General features: G+C 32.2%; 2 protein-coding genes across 3 annotated transcripts; both read right to left on the bottom strand.

Annotated features, from left to right (window-relative positions):
- Positions 1-50: 50 nt before the first annotated feature.
- Positions 51-3,207, bottom strand: LOC136235719 (sec-independent protein translocase protein TATC, chloroplastic). The gene is made up of 4 exons (XM_066025615.1): positions 2,783-3,207; positions 2,277-2,572; positions 834-1,124; positions 51-428 (listed from the first exon to the last, which is right to left on the bottom strand). Exons 1-4 carry the CDS (start codon positions 3,063-3,065, stop codon positions 219-221), a joined length of 1,080 nt encoding a protein of 359 aa, XP_065881687.1. The 5' UTR covers positions 3,066-3,207; the 3' UTR covers positions 51-218.
- An 11,319-nt stretch (positions 3,208-14,526) lies between these two features.
- LOC136235706 (pentatricopeptide repeat-containing protein At1g22960, mitochondrial) lies at positions 14,527-19,742 on the bottom strand. Of its 2 annotated transcripts, XM_066025607.1 has the most exons (3): positions 17,139-19,742; positions 16,909-17,047; positions 14,527-14,729 (listed from the first exon to the last, which is right to left on the bottom strand). In XM_066025607.1, exon 1 carries the CDS (start codon positions 19,360-19,362, stop codon positions 17,203-17,205), a length of 2,160 nt encoding a protein of 719 aa, XP_065881679.1. In that variant the 5' UTR covers positions 19,363-19,742; the 3' UTR covers positions 14,527-14,729; positions 16,909-17,047; positions 17,139-17,202. The 2 variants fall into 2 exon arrangements, with proteins under 2 accessions (XP_065881679.1, XP_065881671.1); XM_066025599.1 differs by lacking the exon at positions 14,527-14,729 and having other exon boundaries at positions 16,638-17,047.
- Between the last annotated feature and the right edge of the window lie 260 nt (positions 19,743-20,002).

The following is a 20,002-nucleotide window of genomic DNA, read 5'->3' as shown; positions in this document are numbered from 1 at the left end:
GAGAAATTACTTATCGGTTTTACTCATTTTACTCTAAAGTATTTCATACATCACCAGGAAAAGCCTTTACTCATTGATTGATTGTACAAATCAAGTTGGAAATTTCATGGATGATAATCATCCTTCCTTCCCCTTGGTATTAAAATTAATACTATATTACATAATTTGGGCAAATATACAAGGGCCAATACGCCTCCTAAAGAGAGAAAATCTCAAAATCATCGACCGGAGAACTTGACCAACCATGCACCACCCAGATAAAGACCAAGAAGTGGTCCTGCTAAAAGCATCTGAGTAAGAGGATCAGTAGATGGGGTTAGCACTGCAGCTGCTACAACTGCCCCAACTACCACATATCTCCATATTGATAGCATTTGATCTCCTGATACCAGACCAACTTGTCCAAGTAGAAATTGTATAACAGGAACCTGTACAATAGACTAACATTCATTAACACTATCAACCAAATACCAAATCTGCAAATTTATTGCACAACATTGTCAAATGGATTATACTTCATTCAATGCGTACTAAAGCAATGATCACAAAACAGAGAAATTAATAATGCCCGGCCCTGAGAATGCATATTTGAACTACTCTTAAATACCCATACAAACCAAAGCCACATCCATAAACCCTGGAATCTAGGCCATGTTTGAACAGCATTAATCAAAAGCTCAGTTAATAATGGAAAGCTTGGTTTACTATACAAAGAAAATAATGAAATTTTTTAAATCAACACAATGCATCTCGTATCAAAATTCTCATGTGGTAATAATAACATAATGCAGGAGACGAATGGTAGGATGAGGGTGAGAAAGAAGAAGATTTACCTGGAAAGAGATACCTGTGCTGAACATGAGCACAAGTACAAACTCAAAGTACTGATCAATGGACCACAAAGATTCCACAACCCCTTCCGCGTAGCTAACAAAAAAATTTAAAGCTGCTGGAACCAAAACTGAATAGGAGAAGCCAATTCCGGTATAGAAAAGTACAGAAGATCCTAAGACGATTGGCCCCAAGAACCTTCTTTCTGATCTTGTTAAACCTGGAAGAACAAAAGCAATGACCTCATAAAGAATAATTGGGCTTCCTAGAAGAAGGCCGCAGTATCCGGAAACCTGCATGGAACCAGAATTACATTACTTTCATCTGTTGTTTGATACCCTATTCAGATAATTAATTTATCAATCAATAGAGATACTGATCAACCATGGGATACTAAACTTCTAAATAGCATCTGATGATGGACAAATGAATAAGAAAATACACATTTATTTGTTTAGTTAGTAGAATGTATGAACTGTGATCATTGATTGAACAACCATTCCTTCAAATGCTTCATTTCTTTCCCCAACATATAGATCATATTCCAACAGTGGAGCAGAGCAGAACTGTTCTTGTGTGGCCTGTTGGGCTTGAGCCCCCATGCAACATAAAAAACTTCTGCACCTCATTAATTCATCTTAACTTCTTACCACATTAACTTTGAGTAAATTTTATTAATTCTCTTACTGTGATCACACTATTCCAGCTTTCTCTCCGTTAATCTATAGTTACCTTGTCTATTTCAGCTTCATTGGTAGTAGAATATCACTCTATCCCTTCTCCTAAAACTCCTCAACCAGCAATATTCAATTTGAGAACTCTGTATAGAAATTCCAAGCCTCCATTGAAAAAATTATACCCCGGAACATTACTACCAGAGAATAAGACCACACCATATGAGTATTAATCACTATATGCTAGTATGATAGAGAGCAAGCTTCTACCGCATGAAAAATCATTGATTAACTCAGACCTCACTTATTTTCATGCAATCCGGTGGTGTCAATCTTCACAAGGCATTCTACACATTTTATATTCTTCTAATACTACAACCACAACAAACAAGAAGGGAAAAGAGAAAAAGAAATGCATAGCATTAGATATCTTGTTTATAATCCATTCACTTAATGATTTTATCAAAGGTAAGTCATTAAGCTCCTCAAGCATCCATTTTAAACTCTGAACCGCACAGATGCCAATCCACCAAAAGACCAGAGGCTTAAGTCAATATGTCTCCAGATGCCTCGTATAGAACATAGAGGCTGCAGACTTGGCCAAATAGGGCAACATAAGTACAACTTCCCCATATATTTCGAAATGAAAACCTATTCCTTTCTTTCCTATTTACTTTCTTCTCTAATTTAGACTTGCAAGTTAGATAATTGCAACTGAAAAAATGACATATATAAGTTTAAACAAACAGAAGATATGCTTTTGTATCTTACCTTTACAGTTGTGAAGAAAAACTCTCCTGGAGCTAGTTGCAGAAATCTTACACCCTGCTCTTTCACAGGAGCTTCAAGAATCATAATGAGTTCTTTTGAAAATGTAAAGCACCCTAAGATAGCACCTCCAACAGCCAAAACAGACACAAATATTCTCTGGCGTAGCTCTTCAAGATGATCAAATATAGTCATTTCTTTATCATCTGGAAGAAGCTCTTTACTGGGATACAGGAAATTATAAAGTGTACTTCCTTCAGCATCTTGCCCGAAGTTCTGTTTTGAGCTATCAAGGATATCTGTAATTCCATGAAAAAGCAATGATTTCAGCACCTTATCTAAGCATATAAAACTTCAAACATGATTACAAACGAAATCAAATCCAATGGCAGTGGCAGTGGCCCAGCTACAAATAAAGATGTTTTTAATCAAACGAAATCGAAAAATTAAAACTTTCCAAATGACAAAACAGAAACACCATTAGTTTGATTATGGAATGATGAGATTACCAGGTCTATCCTCAAGAATTGAACCAATACTAGTGGTAGAGGTAGAAGTAGAGGAGTCCTGCTGCTTCTCCCCGATATCATCATTAACAGCAGCGAAACAAACAACTGGACTGAAAGGCGTCGAGTTCCTCGAGGCAAGGTATCTCAATCTCCCTCTCTTGGGAGAAGAAGAATGATTGTTGAATTGCAGAGAAGAAGAAAGTTGCTGCTTGAAGTCGAAACGATTACAGAAGCAACTATGGAACTGCAAATGAGGGATTAAACCGGTGCTGGTGCTTCCCATCTCTGTGTTCAATTTCTTCTAATTTTGTTTCTTATTCGAAAAGAAAAAACCAATAAACAAAATTGAAAAGAGATCTTCTCTTCTCTTCTGTTGTTCGATTTACACAGCCGACGACAACCCCAATCTAAACGGTGCTCAATTTGGTTGGTTCTCATTTTACACGTTATAGGCTGCTGATATTTTATTAACACGCGCATTTTAGATAAACATCCCCTACATTGCTATTCGGCGCCTTTGACTTCTTACTCTAATAACATTGTTTATTCACATTCTTAGTCCACTCTCTGAAAATAACTAGTTCGACATTACACTGGATATATCAAATACTCTAAGCCTTATTTGGATGGAGGTATTTTAAAGTAAAGTAAGGTAAGATAAGATAAGTGAAGCGTATGAAATAACTTGTTTTGTTTAGATAGAAGGTAATGTAAGTGATGTTTAATAATGTAATTGTGTTTGGTTTGATGGTAAGATAAAGTAAGGTAAGGTAATGTTATATACAAAATTATTTTTATATCCATACAATGTTTTATTTTAAAATAAAACATAAAGGGTAATTTTGGAAAAGAAATATATATCATCTGCCTACCCTCCAATTTAGACTGTAAAGAAAATTAGTCAAATTTCACCTCATCTACCTTCGCTTAATATTACATTTAATTACACCTCAAAACAAACAACATTACCTACCATCACTTACCCTCACTTACTTTAAAATACCCTCATCCAACATATTTTTAAATTTGAAAAGATATATCCATTAATATTTTGAAATTTTAATTATTTATGATAGAAGTATAAACGTTAATTACATAAAAAAAACATTAAAAATTAAAATCTAAAATAATTTTACATTCAAATATGTGGTCTTAAATTTTAATATATATCTAACCTCAATTCAACAATTGATACTAATATATATATATATATATATATATATATATATATATATATATATATATATATATATATATATATATATATATATATATTTGGGTTTATTATCAACGTTTTGCAATTAAATTCACAAACCTATTTAAATTTACAGAATATGACAAAAAAAAATATAATTTGAGTCTATTTTCAACAAAGCACCTTTATCTTATTTGATTTTTAGTTTAAAAAGTTATCCTATATAAAATGAATAAAAAATTCGTAAGTTTATTAATAACGTTTGACTAACAGAGTGTAACAATATTTTCAATATATATTTCATTTGATTCTAATAGCTATAACAACTCTTTTTTGTTATTAATAAAGCATTAAATAATATATATATATATATATATATATATTTGCAATAAAATTTCATTTTAGTAATTCAATTTTAGTAACCATAAAGTAAAAAACTTTGTCAGTCAAATCATCCAAACAAACTTGTTTTTTTCTATAATTTTGTGTTATGAATATCAAGATGGCCAATTTAGTGAAGATGCTAGTTGAAACTTGAAAATAAACTCATAAAATTACATAGCAGTTAACTAAAATATCGATATTCTCTATTGATCTCTCATTTTGTTCTGTCGTAAAAAGATGTTAATATTACTTGCAATGTTATTTCCAGTTGCCATAAATCTTTTTGCTATTTCAAATCATTCTCCAATTTAAAACAGATTTTGCAAAGTAACTATTACACATGTAATTTAGTCATTTCGTTTTGCCAAATCCTTCGGATTTGCATGTTTTTCTGAAAGTCCAATCTAGTCATTTATTTTTTTCTTTGTTTCTTTTATTGTTTGTCTTTTTATCTGATTATCCATGTCATTTGTATGTCTATCCACACTTTCTCTTCTCTCATTTCAAAATATATGGGTAAATTCCAAAAAAAAAAAAAACCATGTGGTTTCATGTTCTTCCAAAAAAAACTCCTGTGGTTTGTTAATACAAAAAAAAGGACTGTGGTTTGCGCCGTTACCCGAAAAACGGAAAATGGCTTAACACCGTTAAAGTGCTGACGTGGCACAGGGGTAAAATTGGAAAATCGAATTTTTTTTATTTTTTTATTTCTCTCTCTCCTCTTCCTTCTTCTTCTTCTTCCTCCTTCTTCTTCTCTCATCTTCTTCCTTCTTCTTCGTCTCTCCTCCTCCTTCTTCTTCTTCCTTCTTCTTCTTCTTCCTTCTTCCTTCTTCTTCTTCCTCCTTCTTCTTCTTCCTTCTTTTTTTTCTTTTTTTTTAAGTTTCGGAAATTTCCAGAAATCTGGAAATTTTCCAGAAATCTGAAAAATTCCAGATTTCTTCGGAAATCTGGAAATTTTTCAGATTTCTGGAATCCAATGATGAAACAATGTTTCATGAAAGCACATGGGTTTTCTTCTTTAGTTAAACTTATTAATGATTAAACAATGTAATAGTGTAAATTTATCTGCAAACACACTATCAAAAACTTTAAAATCGATAGATTGCACTTTCATAATAATTCTTGTTAAAGAAGAAAAAAGAAGTATTAACCTTCAGTTTATATTTATATCAATTCTCTGTGTATGGATCGGATTTGGGATAAGAAAAAGTTGAATAGAAAATTAATGTCTTGAAATAATGAAACATGTCATATATTTCATGGAACAAATGCATCTGCCAAAATTAGATATCCACAAAAAAAACATTTTATTCAATTGCTACTATGAAATGAGTATAACTCAATCCAATAAAAAAAAGTTGTAATTTTTGGAGAATAAAACCAATGAATGGATAATTATCTCTACGAGTAATGATTTGTATGTATATATATCATTGTAGTTCAATTTAAGCAAGATTTTGATTTTGATTGTAAATAACTATCTAAACCCTTGTCTTTTGACAAATTTTCATTGCAAATATATGTTTTACCTAATCGATTCTCACTTTTGAAACTCACTCATTATTACCTCTTAATCCTTTCTTCCTCTTTCACTATCCCATTTATAGCTATTTGAAAGATGAAGTACCTTTTTAAAATCAAAGACCTTTAAATAAAATAAATGGTTAGAAAAAAATATTGCACAAATTCTTAGTTACAATGAAATAAGTCAACATGAGAAAAGAAAAATCTTACAAACAAATAAGGAGTAACACATCAATTTACTCATGAAATCCGAAAGAAGTAAACGAACTTACCAAAATTAATAGGAAGACAATCAGAAAGGTTTTTTTATGAATGGAAAGTGGAATATAAAGGGTGAAGAAACTGATATATGGAATTAAAGGTTAAGGACAAGGCATGTTACATCTCAATTAATGATTAATAATGACGTTTTAAACTCTATTCACAGAGATAATGTAAATTCATCTATTCTTTTTACTCCTAGTAGTTATGATATTAATAATATAGTATTTATTATGACAGAGATAATATAAACTCATCTATTTTCTTTACTTGTCAACTAAGCCAAAAGGCCTCTAAAATATTCTTGTAAATTCTCTCTGTTTCCACTATTATATATAGTATAGATATAAACAATTGACCTTTAATGATTTAAGGGGTGATTAAGATATATCATCTCCAACAATACTCTTCTTATTTACTCCTTATTTATTATTTTATCATTAAAATTATTAAGTATTATTGTGTTTATCAATAGACAGGGGGAGAGCTACTAAATAATTAAATTATTAATAAAAAAATGAAATAAGGAGGCACTAGAAGCTCCTCAATAATAAACAACATGAAGAGACTCTTAGTGATTTGAAGAGTCACTAATAGACTGTTAGAGTTGGCTTTTAACTCCCTCTTCTTAAATTTTTACTTAAGAGCCAACTAAGAGCATCTTCAAGAGACTCTTAGTCCACTATTTCAAAATAATATAAACAATTGATTCTTAGTAATTTGAATAGTGACTAATATATATCATCTCCAACAATACTCCTCATATTCACTTTTTATTTATTATTTTATTATTGAACTTATTAATTATTGTTATATTCACCAATAGTGAAAGGAGGGACTCCTCAATAATAAATTATTAATAAAAAATGAAATAAGGAGAACAGTAAGAGTGGAGAGAGACACTCTATTAATAAAGAGGATGTAAAGTCTCTTAATGATTTGAGGAGCCACTAAGAGGATGTTAGAGTTGATTTTTAACTCTCTCTCTTTAAAATTTAACTTAAAAATCAAACTAAGAGGCCGTTGAAGATGCTTTAACAATTTAATCCGATGTACTTGTTAGAAAATTTAATCTGATATATACTTTTCTTAATATAGTTTATCCGATTTTTCGGTTTAGGCTCGTTAGAGCTCTTTAAGGTGGATCCTCTTCCAATTAACGTGATCTGCTACACTAAAACTCGAACTCGATATCTAGTTTAAGCGACTTGAGGCCATTAACCATTTAAGCCAATCTTAATTGGTTTTAATCCGATATATTAAAATCGAAGGCAAAACTCACATATGTAAATTCTTAAACTTGCAGAGTTTAATTCCTGATATCATGCAAAATGACATCACATGGATGACATGATTCTCACCCTCCTTTGAGGTAAAAGGCCATGTGCGGAAACTGGCAGCCCAAGTCTAAACGACAATAACCCAGGTTCAACAATGAGCGGCCCAGTGATATCTAACAAGGCCCAAGATCAGCAAATGGGGCTCTAACCCCATGCAATAGAGAAACTTCTGGAATCCTACAAGATAAAGTATTCCTCCCAAGATTCAGACTCTTTAAGGGATTAGGAAACCTAAACTCATAAGGATTCATAAAGAGGTGACAACCTTAATCTAATCAAACACTATAAATAAACATGTATGAGCATAACGTTTGGTACGTTAACTACTATATATCAACTAGTTCTTACCCTTTAATCTGATCCAATCATAAACTGACTTAGGTATCAGAGCGGGTTCGTCGGACTCCGACCCCGTCTGACCTTCGTTCTATTTTGTGCATTTATTACGACGTTGGATTGGTCCCACGGTTTGGACACATAAGCAAATTCAGGTAACAAGTTATCATTAGTGTGGTGATAGTGGATTTTGAATCCTCTATGATCGTTCAGAATATTTAGTCATGGCCACATCAAATCAAATTCAATCAGAAGTCCATCGAGATAGCGAGTAAGAGGTTCAACAACAGCCCTAATTGGACCCTCAATACCAATTGTTGATGGAAGAAGTGTCCCGGAGATTTGGCCAGAATATGATTGTCATGCAGAAGGAGATGGATAATGCTAAAGAGGCCCACGAATGAGAGATGGTCATTCTCCAATAGCAACTGAAAAGGCAAAGGAGGATCTCCAAAATAAGATGGTTCATGCGGGGGAATCTAATCGGGAGTCTACTAAACCCCAAAGGCACTTCCTAAAGTGTATCACCTACGAGAAGATATTCTTGGTCAATGAGTCCTCCCTGCCGACATGAAAAACCAAAGTAGAAGGCTATCGATTCCTTTAGAGTTATAGGGAAGAGTCGACACAACACCACATCCGTGGCAGTGGTTGCCTCTATAATCCTTCGAAAATTCTTGACATTTGTAACTAGATCTCTTGTTCCTCCATACTGGCCAAAAGTTAGGATTCGGAAACCCCAAGGTATTGGTTGAATTTCCTTGGATGTGCATGTATCTAACAAGCTCGAATATCCATCTCGTGAGTTGTTTTTCTTCGGTGCATCTTCTATAAGGAGTTCCAATATATCTTCCTTGTTAAGTGGTGTGGCCTCCTTCGACTTTGGGTTATTTGTCTCCGAACGACTGATATGTGTATATTATACTTATTTTTATCCTTTAATTCTCATGATTTAATTGGATAATTAAGCTATTAGTGGAATTTTAAGTGATATTTCTATAGATTGGAGAAAGAGGATCTTGGTAGATCGTGTGTGCTTAATTGGAGTGAAATTGGTACTTTGGAGGAGCAAAAGGACCAAAATGGAGAACCAAGGATCAAAGTGGAATTTAGAGAAAAACATACTCTGCTCATTCAAGGGTCACTGCCTGTTCGGTGGAAGAGTTCACGATGTGCGCAAGAGGAAAGAAATGCTTAAAGGAGAAGAACAACTAGGAATGAGTGAGAACAACTGGTCGGGTGAAGCATGAACCCAAAATATGAATTATTAATCTTTTCTGAATTCCAAAGATACATTTCCTAAAGAAGAATTAAATGTGCTGCAAAACATCCATTATTTTGGAAGAAAATAATACAGCATGGGATGTCTGTCTATGCAGCAGACTACTCTATGTCTATCAGAACAGTCTGGCAGACCATATCTTAGATATTTTAATGTATCTAGAACAATGATTTCTTCTGGATTTTTAGGCTATTTAAAGAGCTTGTCTTAAAAATAGATATGTATAGAGCTTATGATTATATTGATTGAACATTTCTAAGAAACGTGATCCATAATATTCTTATGAACTTTATACAAAATCATATATATATATATATTACAATTAAGAAAATGATGAAGATGATATTGAAGAATGCATAATTATGAATTGATAGACAATAGATATAAAAGAAAAAGAAAAAGAAAGGTTCAAAAAAAGAGTCCCTCAGTAAAAATAGAATGAAATTCTTTGGGTTGATTTGGTCTAAGAAGATAAACACCATCTTGTTGAATAGACCAATTGCATGAATTGCAACCAAGTCTTGATTGATATACCCAGAAAACTCCTTGGGTTGTTGGATTATAATTAATGTAACACCAATCTAATGGATACATAATATCATATAGTGTCCATGCTATTTCTTCACCTGGTTTCATTATCATAAGGTTGTCCCTGTAATTTGCTGCATCGCACATTATATAAATACTATGATTTCCATCATTTCTAACTCTAACATCTATTGTTGCGAATAATGAATCCATAATTCCTTTTAAAAATGAACATTCTCCTATTATTGTTGACTCACCCAATAATATTGATAAAACAACAAAAACACATAATGTGTTTTTGCTCATTACCATTCTTATTCTTATGGTGAGATTCAACAACTATCATCTTCTGCCAATTCTTACATTTCATTATCATATATATACAACAATATTTCCTTTTTCTTTTACTTATTTTCATCTCAATATTGCTTTTAATAACCATATCTATTCTTTCAAAATTAGGTAACTTATTTACTTTTTCTTCCAAAGGTGCCAAATATAACTGCTTTTACAGCTACAAAACAAAATTAAACATTTCCTAGTCAACGTTTTCTAAATACAAACTATTTACATATATAGGTTTTTCTTTAAGTCCAAGATATACAAAATTTGTTTCAACAATCTTTTGCACCGGTACAAACCTGAACCGAAACCGAAAAAACGAATACCTAAATTATCAAAATAATTGACATCGACACTGAATCGAATAGTATGTAAAATTGAAATGTAACTGAACCAAAATATCCAGTTCGGTTTCAAACTGAGCAAACTAAATTGGTTAAAAATAAAAAACAACAATTAAAAATTACTATATTTTCTTATTAAATTTACCTCAACAACAACAAAAATTGAAATACTTTCGAAACATATCTCTATTAGGTTATTATACCAACAATAAAAAAAATTAAACTTATAAAATCAAATATATGTGTGTGTATATAATAATAATAATAATGTAGAATATGTGTAATTCGGTGTGGTTCGACTTTTTTTCGTTTTTTTATCGATTTCACTTCAAGATGGTATACCATAGTGCATGTTGTTTGTAGATGATATTGTGTTGGTTGATGAGACGAAAGAAGGTGTGGAGAGGAAGTTGGAACTATGAAGACAAAGTTTGGAATCTATAGGCTTTAAGTTGAGCCGAAGTAAGACGGAATATTTGGAGTGTAAGTTTAGCGGCGATAGGAGTAGGGAGGCAGGGACAATCACCCTGGATGGGAGAGTTGTCCATGGCTCGAATTGCTTCCAGTATTTAAGGTCTATTATTCAAACGGATGGAGAAGTGGAGATGTTGTTTATAGGATTAAATCTGGTTAGTCGAAGTGGAAGAGCGTTACGGGTTTCCTTTATGATCCCGACATGCCTAATAGTTTGAATGGAAAATTCTACTGCGCGACAATTAGACCTACATTGTTATATGGTACAGAGTGTTGGGCAGTGAATCACTGTCATATTCATAAGATGTCGGTGGCGGGGATGCGTATGTTGAGATAGATGTGTGGTCATACGAGAAAGGATCGGGTGAGTAATGAAATAATTAGGACAAAAGTAGGGGTTACATCTATGAGAATAAAATGAGGAAAAACCGACTAAGATGGTTTGGCCATGTAAAACGAAGAGCGCTTGATGTGCTGGTTAGGAGGATTGAAGAGTGGCAATGGGATGCAATGGTGAGGGTAAGGGAAGACCTAAGCAAACTTGGAAGAGAGTGATCGAGAGTGATATGAGTTTATTAGGGATTGAGGAAAATATGGTAGTGGATAGGACGGAGTGGGGAGAGAATTTTTATCGCTGACACGACTTGATTTCACGGTTTTGTATGATGGTTCATGTTAGCCGATCCCGAATCATTTCGGGACTAAGACTTTGTTATTGTTGTTATTATATTAATGCAAGTATGAAAAGTAATATTAATAATAATATTATATTACTATTTAATATATTTTTAATTAAAAATATATAATCAATTTTATAATAATATAACATTTTAATTTGAATAATAGTAAATATATTATTCGTATAATATTTTATTGTATGCGATTGATATGTCCATATTTATACATATTTTTATATCTTAATTCCTTAGAGTTTAATTTTAGTTTTGTTGTTTAGGTGCAAGTTTGCCTTGTTTTTTGTTTTGCAGGTGTTTTTGAGACTCAATTTCAAATTGGTGGTTAAAATGGTGATTCTATGGAGCTTAAAGAAAATTTGAAGAAATTTGAAGTCCTGTGCTGAAAATGAGTTTCAAATGATGATCTGTCCTAACATATGCCTGTGGATCAATAAACATTTAATGAAAAATTAATGACTTATGTTATGAGATTCTTAATATATATATAATATTTATGAGATTTTAACTCTATTAGGATTTTTTTAAATAGTCCTAATTAGAGTTTAATCCTAAACATGAGTTTCTTTTAGAGTTTAATCATTTTTCCATGATTTCTTCTTCCTCCAAAATGAACTAATTTCCAATTTCTAGCTAGAGGTTTTTAGGTCTTGAACAATCAATTGGGAGATCATTCTGTACTTAATCTTTTTCATCTATTTCAAGTAATCAATTTCTATTATGTTCTTGTTCGTATTGCATGATTTAATTGAATCCTTGATTTGATTATTTACTTGTAATCGTTTCGCTAATTAGATGTAATGCAAGTAGCATATAATATAGTTAATTATGGACAAACTTTTAACCTATGTTGTGAATGTAATTGATATGCTTTAAATAATCATGCTTTAGTGATTATTGAGTAGTCTTTCATACTTTAATGCTTTCAATCAAATTGAATTCTGAAGCTTGTTTGGAATTGTTTAATTGATTAGGGAAAATTAATGAACTTTTCTTAATTGTCCAATCGGTAAAAAGAGATAGGTTGTTAATGTTTTTTAATAACCATAACTAATTTATTTGAATGGCTGGAATTTATATTGTATATGATCGATTATCAGTTGTTCAATAATATTAATAGTAAAATTTATTATTATTTGTTATTTTCTATTTATTTCATTCTACAAACCCACACACCCTCCCCTTTATTTTTAATTGTTAATTTTGAAAAGTTATAATTCTACCAGTCTCTGTGGATTCGATCCTACTCCATATTTACTACAATTTTTGTAAAAGTATGTATTTTATTTTTGGTGAATTCGAAACTCATCAGCGATGATTGTAATATATATACCATTATTTTAATAAATAGTTATAAACAAAATGATAAATTTTCTATTTAGCACAAATTAATTTAGTGTTTCATATTGTTTGATAATATATTAAAAAAACTAATAATGTAATATTTAACTTTTTTTACTAAATCAATTAATGTTGGCTTTAGTAGTTAAGGATCTCAAATCGCTTAACCTAGAGGTCTCAAGCTCGAATGCACATAGAAAATTTTAGTTGGACCTAAAAGTTGTCCAACAAACATAAAACTGAGCAATCAAATAAATTACAATTTTTTTTACTAAAATAATATGTATTACAATTAATTAGCAATTATTTCATAAATTTTATTTTTATTAATTAGGTTACAAAAATCATTAATAACTATTTAACTTTTGTTTCACTTTAATGGATTATTAACTAATAAATTAAATTCTTACCAAAAAAAAACTAATAAATTAAAAATTCAATAGTATGTATATAACAAGTATCATATAATATCTATTATATTATATAAAAGATATATTTAAATTAAAATATTATAAATTTGATTATCTATTTTTAATTAAAAATATATTAAATAATAGTATAATTTTATTATTAATAGGGTAATTAATTACCAATCGTTGGTTGGCGCAGTGGTAGCATGGGGCTGCGCTTGGTAGGGCGGTCTCAGGATCGATCCCCCACAACGGCGATTGGGAGGGGTTTAAATACCGTAATCCTTGGAGTACCGGATGGTTTAACCCAAAAAAAAAAATAGGGTAATTAATTTATTAGTCCCTATATTTTGACAGAACACTATTTAGTCCCTGTATTTTAAAAAACACACGGTAAAGTCCCTAACGTTTTTCTTGGTGAACTGTTTAGTCTCTAACGTTTTTCTCGGTGAACTGTTTAGTCTCTGTCGTTAGACTCTCATGAAGATTTTGTTAGTCAATTTGGATTTGCGTTCTTCTTTTCCTTTATTTTCCTTTCCTTTAAACTCTAATGCATCTGAAATCAACTTTGAGTGTTCTTTTTCTTGATTTTCTTCTTAATCATTCAAATTCGTAAGCATTGGGTCTGTTCTTTTTCTTGTTCTCCATACAAATAGCTTCTTCTTCTCAATTGGATTTCCTCTTCTGAAGTTTGAAGGTAAATAGTAAAGGATAATTTAGTCATTTTCAAAGTCATAAACGGTAAAAAATCTAACAAACAGACGGAAGGACTAAACAGTTCACTGAAAAAAAAAAGTTAGAAACCTTACCATGTGTTTTTTTAAAATATAGAGACTAAACAGTGTGTTTTATCAAAATGTAAGGACTAATAAATTAATTACCCTTATTAATATTATCTTTCATTTTTGTATTAAAATAATAAATAAAACTACATAAAACTTAATTAAATATATATGAAAATTAATTGGCGATAGAAAGGTAAATTTATCATTTTTTATAAAATTTATGAAAGGACTAAATGGATAATTTTATCAAAACTGAAGGATGTTATAGAATATTTCTAAAAAATAGAAGAATTAACTAATGTAATATATACAAACTCTGACTAATAAATTATTTACCTATGTTTATATATATATATATATATATTGGTTCAAAAAAAAAAACCTATGTTTATATATAAGATTGTTGTTAATATTAAAAAAAAAAGAAATTGGTTAGCAAATGAAATGACTTGAGAAGCAAAAGGATAAATTTCAGACTAGTACGGTTTGATTGATTATTAACTCATCTCCTCAGATTACAAATTGGAAGCAAATTAAGTATTTGCTCTGAAACAATTTAAAAGGAATTAAAAGAATACTATAGTATATCAACATTTTTCATTCCAATCTTCAAAATGAACAGATCCCATCCCAATTGTCTACTCAAAAGTGCTGGCATTCACCAGAAGGGAGTCTCCTCGAGAGCCTGTCTAAACGTCCACTTAAAGGCCTTCAAGTTCAATTTTTTATTGATTCAAAATTTATTTCAATTACAATGCAATATAATAACTACTATAACTACTGAAATCTCAATTGGAACAAAAATCCACGACAATATACACATTGGTTTTTTTTCTTAGAAGAACATTGTATTTTTTTTTTTTTTTTCAATCACAGCCTCTTAACAATAGCACAATAGGGGATATCAAAAATTTATTTCACAACTTCTGAATTTTAAATTACAGCATATTTAGGTTTTATGTATAAACAATACAATTTCAGACCTAAGATTTATGAAATGTTGCAATTTCAAAAATCATTAATGGAAGATGATTTTTTATTATTATTAATAAAACATGTGCATTAGAATGCTAGATATATGAGCTAACTAGAACATAAAATTACGCATGAAAAAAACCTATCTTCCATCATTAATGATGTTTAAAATTGCATGATTTAGTAAACTTTAGGCTTCCGATTACACTGTTTTGTGCGTGGAAGCTAAATTTGTTTTTCCTTAATAACCATAGAGGCTAAATTTATACCTTATCCTACAATAATATAGTTGTTAACTGCTTCGTTCTCTTCAAATTATGCCAAAAGTTTGAGGTATACATTGTTTTCTTGGTCCAGTCAAGAATTAATTAAATTTCATATTTTCTAAATTTAAATTTGTAAAGAAAATGGAGTATCCTAATGTCTCTAAAATATTGGAGCCACCCTCTAACAAAAAAAAATAATAATAAAAAAAAAAATTGGAACCACCCATATCAGTCACCATTAGATGTAAACTCGTTAGATATAGACTTAGTAAAATCCTAAAGTGGAAATTAAAATCATCATATGAAATTCTAATTAGTCTAGATATAACGGTGAGTGAAGATTGACATCAAATTCCAAATTAAACATAAAGAAAGAGGAGGTCTTAAGATACTGGAAAATAAATGCTAGTTTGGTTTGTGCTCCCTAGCATAAAAGAGGAATGAGTGAATCACCTATGTGGCCATAACAATTACAAGCTGACTGCATTAAAAATGCGATTTATACACCTAATATATTGTTTGGATGATAGTATTTGGAAGTAGATGAGGGTAAGTGTAATTAGGTAATATTGTTTGTTTTGAGGTGTAAGTGGAGGTAGGTGGGGTGAATTTTGATGAATTTTCCTTACACCCCAAATTGGATGAGAACCAGTTCCACAATTACCTTTTGTCTTCTATTTTATTTCTAAAAATGAAAGGATATGAGAGTAATTTTTATATATAATTACATTATTAAACCATCACTTACCTTACCTTATATCCAAACACAAGTTATTTTATACCCACACTTACTTCACCTTATATTTACTTTAATTACACTCCATCCAAACAATACCAAAAAGGAGAAGAGGATGAAGCCTTTTTAGCCCTCAAAAGCAAGAAAAGCTGAATTCAAATTAATATATTTTCAACTGCTATCAAATTGGCCAAACGGCTAGCACAAACACAAGCATCAATAACACTCAACGAATAGAGAGCTCACAAGAAAGAAAAAAGAAAAAGTAACAAAATTTGTAGAAATAAAATGACCATAAACACACACCCATCTTTGCCCATCATCTCCATTTTTTTTTTAGGGAAGGTAATATGTCAATGCAAATCTAAACATTTATGCTGAGAAATAAAAAAGCATAACACAATATTAAACATTTGTAGAAAATACATAGGCATTTAGACAAGTAGGAAAACAAATAGTTTGAAAGGGGCAAAACTTGAGATAGATAACAAGACACAGTAAGAACCCTAACACTAGTTGTTTTGCCAATAGGAAACAAGATCTTATTTGCACTCTCTCTCTCTCTCTCTCATCAGTTTAAATTCCTCCAACCCAATAAGTCTTTTCTGCTCTGTTAAAAACAAACCAATGCTTCCTCATCTCAATACTAATAAATTTTATGCTGAGATGGGGAATTTTAAATGGTCATCAGAACGTCACAACCAACCAAATAGCAAATAGCAAGTAGCAATTTGAGTGCAGGTGAAAAACAATGACAGCACCATATGTTAGTAAAGCATGTAATGGTACAGAACATAATAACGCCTCCTTTATCATTTCTCAAATTTTTGTAAAAGAATGAAAAAAATTAAATATACTTTGTGATAGAACTCTTCACTACAATTTTATACATATGAAATTTCTCTGTTTACCTGTTTTCTACTCTTTGTGGCGTAATTTGACCTCTCTTTGTGGCGTAATTTGACCTCTCTCTGGCTTTGAAAAGGCATAATTTTGTGCCAAGGATCTCACTTTTACCAGGAGGGAGTTAGTTGTTAGATAGGCAACCCCCTGAATCAATATACTAACAAATCAGCCTATTGGAAGTTAACAAGGTTATTTGAATTTTGCAAAAGTAAATGGAAAGGAAAAAAGTTGTTACCTGATGAACACTAAAGTGGTTTCCTCCACTCTAACCAAGCACCTGGACCTTGACAATGGTGTGATCAAACAGTCTGGTCACCACTTCCAATTAAACTCTCAATGAACTCAACTGCATGCACTTTGTAGCCTTTTTCAAGTAGCTTAAACAATGCACCATGCGTACAAGAATCAGGACAGATTTCTCGGTCTAGCATCTGTTTATATAATCTCAAAGCCTCCAGCCAATTGCCCATGTTGCAGTTCTCATGGATGAGTATAGTGTAGGTATACTTATTAGGAGAAATTCCTTTTTCTTCCATCTCCATGAAAACCCTGTAAGCTTGACTCACTCTCTTTGCTTTGCAGAAACCATTTATCATAGTATTATATGTTATAACGTTTGGCATAACACCTTTCTCCTGCATCTCCGAGAAGTACATAAATGCTAGCTCCAGCCTCCCATTTAGTGCATGTGAATGAATCAATACAGTGTAAGTGACTACAGTGGGGCTTAGGCCTTTACTCAACATCTCATAAAATAGTTCTCTGCCTTTCCTAAGATGCCCATTCTGCAAGTGAGCATGTATTATGGTAGTATAGGTTATATGATCAGGGACATGACCATGTTTGATCATCTTCTGCAACAATTTTCCTGCTTCTTCCAAATTCCCCAACTTACAAATTCCGTGCACAAAGACATTATAGATGATAATATCTGGCGGAAAACCTTCTGATTGCATCTCTTCTTGTAGTTTAAATGCCTTAGCTATGCTACCCAGCTTCAATTCACCTACAATACGAGTTGTATATGCATACCGATCTGGTGCCACGCCCACATACAACATCTCATCAAAAAGTTCCCTAGCCATTGACAGATTACCTATCTTGCAACATCCATTTACCAGAATTGTATAAGTAAAAACATTAGGAAGAATCCCATTATCAATCATATCTTTTTTGAGCTTCTGTGCAGCCTCTAAGTCCCCTGTTCTACAAAGTCCACCTAAGAGAATATTATAAGTGAAAATAGTAGGATTAAGATTCCGACGTCTTAACTCATCCAACAAGAGAAAAGCCTCACCCAAGTTCCCCAACCTGCAATACCCGTGCATTAAAGTATTGTATGATACTATATCTGGCATCACATTACTCTGCAACATATATAACATTCTCTGTCTAGCATCACTCATCTTTCCCCACTTGCAAAGGCTATACAAAATTGTGTTGTGAGTATACTGTGTAGGAGATACTCCTCTAGTTATCATCTCATCCATAAGGGCTAAAGCCTCCATAAGCAAACCCTTTTTGCAATAGCCACAAATGAGGGGGTTATAAGAGCGTGCTGAAACTGTCAATCCAGCTTTTATCATCTCCCCAATCAATTCCTTACCCTGCTGTAACTCCCCAATCTTTGACAATCCATTTATCAAAACATTATATGTTACGTCACTTGGGTAACAACCTCTCTCTTGCATCTCAGATAAAATGTCTATTGCTTGCTGGACATTTCCTTGTTTACAAAAGGAACCCAACATTGTATTATATGTGATGATTGTGGGCTTAATTCCATACTCCCCCATTAATCTGAAAACTTCCTGAACTTTAAATGGAAGCTTTTGGTTCCTGAGTAACTTGAGAACCCTATTACAATTTTTGACATCCGGCAACAGCTGATTTGTCACCATCTTATCTAAAACCAACAAGGACTGCTCAATCATCCCTTTCTTCGTGTAAATCCACAACAAGAGATCGAGAAGCTTAATTGAAACCTCAGAGCTCAAGGATCCACCAATCAAAACATCCACAATTCCATGCATATCTATACTAATTGCTCTCTCCAGCACCCAATAAGCAGAATGCATCAAACTACTGTCCACCAAAATCTTGAGTATGACAGAAAACGCAAACTCGGAGCTCTTGACGTCCGGTTGCATCTGAACCCATCTGAAAAACCGTAAAGCAATTCTGGGTTTTTCTTGAATCACACCTAGTACTCGAATAAGAAGATCCGGGTCAACAATTACAGGATTAAATTGATGAGAAACCCAAGTTAGATTGCAAAACGCCCAGGGCTTATCTCTAACGCTATCAAAAATGAGATCTTTGTAATCAGTTTCAGAGACAGATTCAGTACCCTTGAACGAAATAAGGGAGCAGTTAGGCACACAAGGAGAGAAAGGATAAAGAAAGCGTAACCTGGGAGCAATGACTAACGTTTTCGAAGTTCTTAAACAGAGATTCATTGATTAGGGATGTTGAACAAGCAGTCTCGCGTCGGGGTCTCTTCCGGGCTCAAAATAGCAGCTTGTTCAATCTCTTATTTACAAAAAGAGGCGCACATAGGAACAGAAACCTCGATTTTCAACGAATAAGAATCAGAGTGCAATTGATAAAATCTATGATTAGAGGAGATTGTGCAATGCAATCTGAATGCTTTTGAGCCTAACTGAAAGGAAGCAATATGTAAGTAGCAGTAACCATATCTCAAAACTAGCTTATTCTACGAATCAGAGTGAGAAGCTCCAGCTGATTGTAGAGACTAGGGTTTTGGGTTTAATCAAAGTCGGCTCACGTGGGGGAGAATTCAGACACTCCTCCCATTAACCCAAAAAAAAAAGGGACTCCTCCATACTCACGTTTGTCCGAGAGGCTCATATCATCTTAGTGGTTTTTTCGGGTTTTCGACCGGTTTTTTTTTTCTTTTTTATGTTTTACTGTTTTTTTTAAGAGATAAACCTTTGATTGATAATTAGATAAAGGGCTAATCAAATAATCAGGAAGAACAACCTAATTAGCGCTGATTATTACAGGGCATGGTGTGAGCCACAACGGTTGTTAACCTCGAACATTTATGGCAATTAAGAAGCATAGCTCGGATGTCTT

This window comes from Euphorbia lathyris, chromosome 1 (assembly GCF_963576675.1).
Source record: "Euphorbia lathyris chromosome 1, ddEupLath1.1, whole genome shotgun sequence".
Lineage (NCBI taxonomy): Eukaryota > Viridiplantae > Streptophyta > Magnoliopsida > Malpighiales > Euphorbiaceae > Euphorbia > Euphorbia lathyris.
The sequence above is the reverse complement of the archived record's forward strand: the minus strand, read 5'-3'. Positions and strand labels throughout refer to the sequence as shown.

Excerpts from the sequence above, each read along its gene's own strand:
- LOC136235719 (XM_066025615.1), bottom strand. The coding sequence starts at position 3,065 with ATGGGAAGCACCAGCACCGGTTTAATCCCTCATTTGCAGTTCCATAGT. Across the intron at positions 2,573-2,782 it reads AATTCTTGAGGATAGACCTG|ATATCCTTGATAGCTCAAAA; the intron begins GTAATCTCATCA and ends ATGGAATTACAG. Across the intron at positions 429-833 it reads GCACAGGTATCTCTTTCCAG|GTTCCTGTTATACAATTTCT; the intron begins GTAAATCTTCTT and ends TCTATTGTACAG.
- LOC136235706 (XM_066025607.1), bottom strand. The coding sequence starts at position 19,362 with ATGAATCTCTGTTTAAGAACTTCGAAAACGTTAGTCATTGCTCCCAGG.